General features: G+C 33.2%; 1 protein-coding gene across 1 annotated transcript; it reads right to left on the bottom strand.

Annotated features, from left to right (window-relative positions):
* Positions 1-2,034: 2,034 nt before the first annotated feature.
* Positions 2,035-9,979, bottom strand: LOC127842276 (uncharacterized). Its single transcript, XM_052371710.1, has 2 exons — positions 9,765-9,979; positions 2,035-8,144 (listed from the first exon to the last, which is right to left on the bottom strand). Exons 1-2 carry the CDS (start codon positions 9,768-9,770, stop codon positions 3,348-3,350), a joined length of 4,803 nt encoding a protein of 1,600 aa, XP_052227670.1. The 5' UTR covers positions 9,771-9,979; the 3' UTR covers positions 2,035-3,347.
* Positions 9,980-10,973: the final 994 nt, after the last annotated feature.

The following is a 10,973-nucleotide window of genomic DNA, read 5'->3' as shown; positions in this document are numbered from 1 at the left end:
TAATTTCAAATTTAAAACGCGTTTTTTTTTCCTTTTACCACACATGAGCAAGTGCCTTTAATGTCAATCAGTCCCACAGAACGAACAAGCCGCCTAAAAATGGCGACCCTTGTCGCCCTTCAACAAAATACTCACAAGTACAACATAATTAATTCAAATCTGTATTTACACCTTTCCAAAACTTTAATAGCCTCAATGGGGAATTTCTTTGATTGATTAATTAGGCGAATCTTCCGCTTCTATTCGTTAAATGGAAAGTAAACAGTAATATTGAAGTATCATCCGCAAAATAAACATCTTCAAGTCACGTGACCCGCTAATGCGTGTTTAAAATACGCCATCAAGCGCTGATTTCGTATTTACATTTCTTTGATATGGGCCGTGCACCGAGTTATAGCGCTCCATTGAAACGATCATTATGAACACGAATTTCCCTGGGAGACTAATTAAATCGAGATCTACTTTACAAATAAGCTTGTACAAGTGGTATCCATTGCCAATCAAAATCGTCTTAGGTCCTTCAAAGACCATCTGGACGAGTCGTTCAGGATCTGAGATATGTTTTCAAATTTCGGTTCTCGCTTGCACGTTTAACCCATTTAAGCCTAGTGGACTCTCCCATCCTTGTAAATTGGATCAATTTATTACCAAAATAAGGGATGGCTAGTATATTTATTTCTATATTAAGAATATTTCTTACATAAATTACTTTAAGCAAACAGCGCAGACCCTGATGAGACGCCGCATCATGCGTCGTCTCATCAGGGTATACGCTGTTTGCCAATGCCTTTTTAAGATGCTATGCATAAATGGGTTAAAGGGACCAGTCCACAGTTTGGAAAAATGACAATTTAAAAAAAAAGAATGAATGCATTATGTCCAAATCACTCAAATATCAGTCCTCTCTAAGAAAAGTATTAAAAACACATGTCCTTTTATTTATAGTCATCAATTGAAATCGTAAAATTGTAAAGCGTGTAAACGCTTTTCATCGATAATTTAGAAAAAAATGTGAATAACCGACAAAGGGTTTTTACAACAAAATATATTCATATGTCTGCGTGGTGGAGTGGTAACGTGTTGGCGCAAGCTTCTATAAGTACCGGATTCGATCCCCCAAGACATCCCAATGCATAAACGGATTTCTTTGTTGTTATAATTCCTCAAACGACGTCCAAATATTACGGTGTTTTAGTAAATTTACATGGTATATACATGTACATAAAAAGTACGCTAAATTGTGAAATGCTAATTTTAATATCAAAAAGTGTGCCGTTTTGAGTGCATTTTGAAGTAACTTCGTTGGCCGTAATTTTTCGAACCACTACTACGGCTACCACTACACCTTTTACTACAACTACTATTATTACTTCTACCACCTCTACGACAAAACAACATTGCAAATGTCAGTTTGGCTTATATTCACTATATGAGGCAATATTTTTTTTTGAAGAAAAAGGGACATTCGCAAGGTCGAAATATTAAACTGATAAAGATTTACTCTTTTTGTCGTCAGATATTAAGGAGGCATTTGCATATTTGGAATATGGACTAATACAAGCTTAATTCACTCTCAATCACTAAAAGGTCAAATGTCAAAGGTCACTTGTTGCAATGTGTTGTCTTTGCAGTAACAAATACTAAATTCTTGAGAAAGTGTTTTTTCGGCCAATATTTACATTTGGCTTTGTTGTCACATAAAAGATGATAACATGGAAAAACTATATGACACAAAGAGGTTTAAGATTTTTTCTCAACACACATGCACAAACAGAGCCAATCACTATTGCTAAAACACGGTTTTGCAGGAATAATTATTTTCGATGCTTCCATTTACTAAGTGATATAAATTCGATGTTTCACGTGTGGTAAAGTGTGTAAATAACTAATGTACAATAGGCATGATGTTTCAAAATCATATTTGTCTTATTTAAAAAAAAACAACTGATAATTGTGCCTGTCATGCACAATCTGGATTTGTTATTGCAAAGACCATTCACCGTTACTGAAAGGACAAAACATAAATAAATCGTAACTGCTTCATCAGTTTAATCAAAATTGAAACTATGAACTAGATACAAACATAGTATCGATAAATGTCTTAACTAAAACATTGAACAAATGTAACTAGAATGCTTTCGTTAAACACTACACAATTCTAAAAAATATTTGCTGTTACTGTACGGAACAGTTTTGTTACTGTAAAGAGACTTGCTTATCATAAAAGTTATATTTGTCACTAGATTAACTGTTTATTTGTATTTTTTTTATGTAATGCTGTTTATAATTATAAATTCAGTGTACAAGACTTTTTGTTTAGCAGATAATCTCAAAGGATTGAGTGTTATTATTAACCTTACTTCAAATTTTTTGTTGTTGTTATTGCAAAGACCATTCACCGTTACTGAAAGGACAAAACATTAATAAATTGTAAATGTTTCATCAATTTAATCAAAATTTAAACTATTAACTAGATACAAACAAAGTATCGATAAATGTCTAACTAAAACATTGAACATTTGTTACTAGAATGCTTTCGTATAACAATTCAAAATTCTAACAATATTTTCCGTTACTGTAAGGAACAATGTTGTTACTGCAAAGAGAAATGCTGATCATTATAGTTAGAATTGTCACTAGATTAACTATTTCAAAGTTAAATTTTTGCAATCTTACTTATAATTATATATTCAGTATACTAGACTTTTTGCTGAGTAAATAATCCCAAAGGGTTATGTGCTATTATCAACGTTACTGCAAAACAAAATTCTGTTACTGCAAAGACTAAAAGTAAATACATACCAAGAAGTTTTATGACTGCATCTACTTTTTAAGGTGCAAATTTTCAGCCGAGATATATAGCATTCTAGAGCAAAACATTTATAATCAAACCACTTATATTCTTTTAACACAAAACTAATTTGTTTAACGAATTCTGTTAATTTAGAAAAAAAATGATAAAAAGCATAGTCATGATTGTTACTCATGAAAAACATAACTATGGCAATATCTTAATTACAACAATGCAATCTACATTTATATTGTAACAATTTTAATCTTGATCAAATCTTTAAACAAGTGGTTTTACTCGTAAAATTCAAAATGATAATAAGTTTTTAATTAAAAAAATGTATAACATATTTGTAAGATGATTTGAGAAGAAACACATCAAACTATTTATTTCACAATGTTACCCAAAATGATACAACCACACTTACAACAGTTAGTATCTTAATTGTAACAAGTGTTTTACTCATCATAAGCAAAGTGATAGTAACTAAAGTACAACAGTTAATTACAACACTTTTCATTCACACCAACGTTCCATTTTCAAACTCGAAACAAGTTCACAGTGTTTTATTCTGAGATTCATTCCATATGAATTCATCAACTTTGTATTGGTTTGTATTTCCTATCGGCTTTGGCTCAGGTATTACAGTAAGTATTTGATCATAATCATACCAAGAAATGTCCTTAACTAATTTCGGCCAATAGAAACAGTTTGAATTCTTCTTTCCAACTTGGTGCATACAAGTGACTTCCACCACTTCTTCATCTACGTCGATTACTTTTCCAGGATATGGTCTTCCGTTAAAGTTAACGATCACATATTTATTCAAGATGTCTTTCATATCTGGAAATTCAGACTTTACTTCATTGGCATTTTCATCAATCATTCTGCCACTAGTTTCATCAAATTCATCGACAGAATATTCATTTTCCATGTGTGTACCTGATTCTTTCTTATCAATATATATGTTATCTGTCTCTGATTTTTTACTGTCAACATATTCATTTTTCTCTTCCAATGAATGTCTATCTGCCAATGTTTCTTCTGGTTTACCTAAATCAATGGGGTTGAGTTTATTTGATTCAGAACTTGCTTCTTCAAGTGAACCTTTATCCCTCTTCATTTTGTTCCATGTGTTCTCTTCAATTTCAAAACGGTTTGTTTTTCTAACTTGTCTTGGTTTAGGAATAGTTGTTACTACTTCGTCGTAATCATACCAAGAAATGTCTTTAATTGCTTTTGGCCAGTAAAAAGAGTTTTCGTTCTTTTTACCCGTTTGTTTCATACAAACAACTTCCACATCTGTATCAAGTATGTTAATAACTTTTCCAGGATATGGTTTGCCTTTAAAGTTGACAATTACATATTTGCTTAATAAGTGTTTCATGTCTGGTTTTTCAAACTGAATTTCTTTTTCAGTTTTATCTACATTGTCATCAGGAAGCGATTCTGTATTCGAAACATTATCTTTTGTATCCAGTTTTCCTTCCTTTATCAATTGGTTTGTCAGTTTATTAATATTGTTTGTTTCATTGATACTACAACGTTCAGTTTCAGCTTTCGTGTTAACAGTACTGTTACATTCATTATTTGTATTTTGCAATGTTTCATTCAATGAATCTGTGTCACATGTTTCAGCCTTTTCACTCTCTCCTGTTTTATTTACTTTAGCTATGGTTTTCTTTGGTTTGTTACAATCATTCTTTGCATTTTGCAACGTTTCCTTCAATGTATCTGTGTCACATGTTTCAAGATTCTCACTCTCTACTGTTCTATTTACATCAGCTGTGGTTTTCTCGGTTTCGTTACATTCATCTTTTGTGTTTGGCAATGTTGCCTTCAATAAATCTGTGTCACATATTTCAGGCCTTTCACTCTCTTCTTTTCTATTTACTTCAGCGGTGGTTTTATCGGTTTTGATACAATCATTCTTTGCATTTTGCAATGTTTCCTTCACAATATCTGTGTCACATGGTTTAGGCTTTTCACTCTCTACTTTTGTTTTTACTTCACCTGCGGTTTTCTCGGTTTTGTTACAATCATTCATTGCCTTTGGCAATGTTTCCTTCAATATATCTGTGTCACATGTTTCAGGCTTTTCACTCTTTTCTTTTCTATTTACATCAGCACTGGTTTTCTCGGTTTCGTTACATTCATTCTTTGAATTTGGCAATGTTTCATTCACTGTATTTGTATCTGTGTCACATGTATCGGGCTGTTCGCTCTCTACTGTTCTATTTACTTCAGCAGTGGTCTCGCAGTCTTTATCGGGAGTTGTAAATGGCACTAAAGGTACAAAATGATTAGGTATCCAGTGCTCAAGCAAAAGATCTTGTCTAGTGCTTGTCCACATTATATGAACTGGCTCTGAACTTGTTTGCGTACGTGGCAATATTAATCTATTAAGATCATGTCTAACATTGACGTTTCCTTTCTGAGGATAAACTGATCTTATTGGAGTCTGAATTACACTTGCTAAAGCAAATATTTGCCAAATACCCATATATGCTTGGTCCTTAGTTACAGATAAAGTTTCTTTTCTGTAAATGTCACGAATAATTGTTGCATTCAGATTCATCCCCGGAATAAAATATTCCGAGTATTGAGCAAACTGGGAGCTCAAGGATCTAACTCTGTGATTACTTCCTAATCCCTGTTGCAAGTTTGTATCATTTAAGTAAAAGTTCTCGTTCTGAGTTAGTTCTTTTACAATTTGAGATCTAAGTTCATTACATCTTTCAGGTGTTCCATATGCAAATACACTCCCACAGGAGGGTAGGCAGTTTCCGTCCATTCTAACTTTGACAGGATATAGATCTTTAACTCCATGAGGTAGATTTATATCATTTGGTATATCTACGACTGATTCGAAGTCAACTTCAAGTTTGTTGTCATATAAACATACATCTTGTGGAATACATGACTTCACTATTTCTTGAACATCTGAAACTTTTCTTTTTAAAGCTTGAAATGTTTTACATTTATCAATACCTGTTAATATACTCTCGTCTGTTTTTGATTTTTTGCTATGTATGTCAGTTGAACCATTTTTTATCCATGATTGAAAAGATTTCACAACCAACCGTTTTTTTTCAGGCACGATCTCTTTAGTGGAGTCACACATTTTTCGTTTTCTTGTATGACATGTTTCTTCTTTGTCTTTATCAAATACATGTTTACTTTCAGTTTTTTTTGTCTGATCAGTATTATTGTCTTTCTTAACTCTGTTAACGCTGTTCGTGTGTTTCTTGTCTTTTAGTTCTATAAGTACTGCTTTGTCAAATTTATGACCTTCATGTTCATGGTTCCGTTCACAAAAGCAACTCAATTTCCTGAAATAGATCTCTCCAGCATCATTTGGTTCACAAATAACCTGATGTATATTTAAAGTTCCTGGTATAGTCTTCAGGTTTACATCTTTCAAACACTTTGCCATGTCTTCAATACTTTGTTCAGTTATCAGAAACATTTTGACCTTAGATTCTTCGCACAGCTTGTCGATAAAGACCTTTGCAGATGTGATATCGTGTCCGTATTTAAGCGCATTATTTGCACGCCGTTTAATAGCACCTCCAATCGCATCTGGAGCCCCCTTTCCGTGACTTGCTTCAAAAAAAGACCAATTCAGGCTTCGAAAACCAAGCTCCTTTCCTCTTATACTAGTAAGATAGAAGTTTCCCTTCTGTCGATACTGTGTTACCGGGCCGTCACTGAAAATTTCAAGTTTTGTTACTTTTGGATTGGTCTTTTTAATTTCTGTTAATATCGGATTAATGTGAGCCCATACTGCTTCAGGGCCATGACATAGAGAATCACTAACAGTACAGAAACTCTTTGGTATGTTGTTATTCAGAAATATCATTCCAGTGTGTAGAGTTATTTGTTTTTTTGAAGCCCCGAAATGTACGGATTGTATCTCTTTACCATACCCACATTCAAAATTCTCAGAAAAATCAATATGAAGAATAGCTTCATTGTCACTAAGTGAGTTCTTCTTCATGCTGTAATAGTTGTATTGAGTATACATTCGGTATATGTGTGAAGCATATCTCCTAATTTGAGTATTTATCTTATCCATTAAGTCGTCAACGGTTCCTGTGTGCTTTTGCTTGGACGTAACATGAACCTCTTTTTCTTCTATTTCCGTTCCTTTCTTAATCTGTCTACGTTCACTAGTTGTCCTCCATTCATACCAGTTGACATCTTTGTCACGTAAGTTTCTGTCAATATCAATTGTATAATCTTTGCATTTGGAGCATTTACTCTCCATACAATTCTGGTTTTTCTCACTACATACTAGTTGCTGTACATAAGACGACGGAGTCTCTCGATCCCTTTTCTTAACTCTGTTCAAGGCATCTACCAAGAGTTCTGTGTTATTACATATTTTACACATGCATGTATCTCTGTCACTTTTTCTTGGGAAAACTACATAAAAAGGTCTCATTTTGCAAAAAGCAGAATAGGAGAGTTTTGTTTTTCCTTCTGTATGGAACTTCTTGTGAAGGGTTTTTAAGTCATACAACAGTACTCTTCTCTGTTTCTTTGCCTTTTTATACGTCTTTGTTTGCTTTATCCCTGTTACAAGCCGAGAATTATCATCCCGCGTGTAGAACGTGTGTACCTTTTCTGCGATTCTTTTTGTTCTTGTATTATAACAAGTTTTTGATTTTCTGAATCGTGTTTTGCATCCGACTGACTCGTACATTTCAATTTTCATTTTGTACTTCTTTAATGTTTGTTCGCACAGGATTTTTGAGATGTCTCTTTTGTCTCTTGCTCGCTTCTGTGCATACTTCTTTCTTAAAGCTTCTACAAGTACCCTATACTCTAACAAAGATTTCTTTAACTGCTTTTTGTTCGAGGTTCTAAACAATCTTTTGACGGCTTTTCTTGGTGTTTCAGGCGTATCATGTTTTTGGCGTTCATATCGTTTTTTGTACATTGATACTTTTTTTTTCAGTGACTCTATTTCTGTCTTTAGTGCTTTATTCTCTCTATACACCTTTGCTTTTTCTCTCATACTTTTCTTTTGAGATTGCTTATATTGTCTACTTTTTTCACGATTCTCAGGTTGTTGTTCAGGTGATGATGGTGGCGTGTGTATGTTCTGTAAGGCACGCTTTGCCTCTCGCTCTCGCTCACGATCCTTTCTCTTCTTTTCCCGCCATTGTTTTCGTGCGGATCTCTTTTCTCTTTCCGTCATTAGCGTAACTGGTTTTCGTTTACCAGATTGCTTCTCACGCTGGTATCTCTCTTTACATTTTTGAAGGAATCTCTGTCTTTTATCGGGATCCTCATCTCTCCTCTCCCGCCATCTCTTCTGCCTTTCAGCATTTGACATCCCCATATCCTGAAAGAAAATGTAACAGTTTATACTCAAATTCATGTAGATTATCTAATGAGTTTCATATGCTACTTATACACAGTACACAATACTTATCTGGGGTGGACAAGAATCTTGAAGAAATTGTTTAGTAATGGTAAATCCATGGTTTGCATGAGTTTTTGTCTGGATTCTTTTCATGGCTCATTAGTAGTGTTTAAACTGTGGTCAATTTTAAAAGAAAAATAATTTATATACATGTATGAGCTACCTGTGTAAATGTGACCCAGTGAATTGAATTTTCGTTCCAGCTGAACCCTGAACCTTATCAGAGTCTTACTGTTGTTAGACTGTTAGAATACATTCTTATAACTTGTATGACTATATACAGGTCTGCAGTAGTTTTGTTGTAGTGTTGACGTATAATTAAGGTTCTTAATTGTATTTAGAGGAAATATTAACACACCCGCTGCTCCTTTCGGGGGCCTCAGTTTGGTCCATCGAATTATATTTTAACATCTGAATGTTAAGACATACGATTACCATTTTTAATATGTTCAGAGCTCTATATAATTTTCAAATCGCTAAATTGTATGAAAAAGCTTGTATATTTCTCTGTCATAACTGTTAATGTATTTGCAGTAATACTTTTTAACAGCTGATATATTTACTTATGTGTATTTGATATTTATAATAAACATAGCCATTAAATAACTGAAATGAAAATATCTTCTAAATAAGTCAAAAAAGTATTACTGATCATTGAGTGTGTACCAGATTTATACGAAATGTTCCTTAAAATGTCTTTACGGTAACAATGAAGTTCTTTGTAGTAACGACATAACGAAAAAGTTGCTGCTTTGATACATTTTAGTACATTTTAGTTTAGAAACATTGAAATTTAACAAAACGTAGCGAGAATAATTTTGATTGCAATGTTTAAAAAAATATTATATTGAAGTAAATGTTTATTCAATATGATAACTGAACATTTATTTCGTTGAATGTATTTGCTGTAACAGATACCAGTATTTGCAGTAACTTTTATTGTTGACATTTTAATATTTTGCAATGTTTAATACCAATTTAATGATTACAAACAGGAAATATTATCAACAAAAATTACTCAAAATGTCAACAAAATTATTTTATCTGCATCATTACTGATTACATCAATTACTTAATAAAATAACTTAAATGTCTTTTCAGTAACATCTTATTGTATCTGCAGTAACAAAAAAGCTGTTATCACTTACACAAATATATTGTGTGTATGAGATTAACATGTAATGATTTATTTTTATACATAATAACATTACAATTATAATGACAACTATGAGGTTGGTTAAAATAGTCTGAAAACACCAAACACTTAGTAAATATCTCTGCAGTAATAAAATGTGTATTTGCAGTAACAATTTATCGTTGTTATTGCATAGACAGTTACTGCACAGACATACGCAAGGTATTATGGGATTTTTATTGAAATGGGTGGGGTAATAACATATACCATGTCAACAATGAACTTCCTTTCAGAATTAAAATACACTGTAGGATGAGAACTTATCTTCATATCATATAGTAGGGACATAATGACAGCAACTGCAAAGACAGGATGAAAAAATACGCTGTACTTGGTTTACTTACTATCATATATTTGTTGTTATTCTTTCTTCACATTGACTAAGCTTTCTTGCCACCATCTTGACTATGAATTGTACCTCCAAATTGAAGAGTCAGGTTATATGACACTTTCAGTCTTAAGGTTATACTACACCAACTGTTACTGCAAATACATTTGATTCAAATTTCGAGTGACAACTTTTAAGACCTGAAATATAAAATTAACAAACCAAATGGAATAATTGTATTATCTTTTTTTAAATCAGTAGATACCATTTTAACTGTTCGCAATGAAACATTTTACTAAAACGGACAGACAAATTATTCACATGGGTTAAAAGTACAAAGTGTTATCACAGGGACAAAAGAAAGGCACATTTTTTGGGTATAAAAAATCGTGAACTTTTGTTTCGGTTAAAATTGCTGACACATTAGCATGTGGATTTCGTGAATATCAATGCGACAAGCGTAACGGAGGCTTTTTGGCACGACACAACCCTTTTTGATCATTCGAAATAGTTGCAGGACAAGGATTTCTTAAAAAAAAAATATTGCCTCATATAATACATTTTCCAATACAAATTAAACGGACTCTGTTCTTTTTGATGTGGTTGGTTTGTGTATCCACCTAATTTATTTTTAAATGACTCAAACCAATTCTATCTCGTACGTCTGAGTAACAAATTACCGTTTATTGATGCGGTAACAAATTACGGTAATATTTATATTCCACATTAAAGATTTGCTACGGATACGACGACTTAAGCCTTTTGCAATAAAAGGGTTGCATTAACTACCATTTCGAGTGTCCATTAAACGACTGAACGCTACTGGCCAGTGCTCATTATCAGAGAAAGACTTTCATCATTATGACTTTCAAATAATTGACAGATTTACGTTTCCAATTGGTAAACCTTTCTTAACATATCGCGCAGTGAAAATAGTCCCGCCACTCGTCAAAAATGGCCGCTGAGTCGCTCATATCATTTCATCTGGACATTTCACTACCCTTACTGCAACATCAATCATGGATAAATATCCAATTTGCCAGAATTCTCTAGTATTCACACCCGATTATCCACTGAAAGAAGTTAATGATATCCAATTTTATACCGCATGTTGCCAATTATTTTCTCGACCAATCAGCGAAGCGCCCTGCAATTGAGATGTCTTTCCGAAGATTCGCTACCGTATGAACGGTAAGCTCCTCCTTTACACGCATGCGCTGTGCGT

This window comes from Dreissena polymorpha, chromosome 8 (assembly GCF_020536995.1).
Source record: "Dreissena polymorpha isolate Duluth1 chromosome 8, UMN_Dpol_1.0, whole genome shotgun sequence".
Classification (NCBI taxonomy): domain Eukaryota; kingdom Metazoa; phylum Mollusca; class Bivalvia; order Myida; family Dreissenidae; genus Dreissena; species Dreissena polymorpha.
The sequence above is the reverse complement of the archived record's forward strand: the minus strand, read 5'-3'. Positions and strand labels throughout refer to the sequence as shown.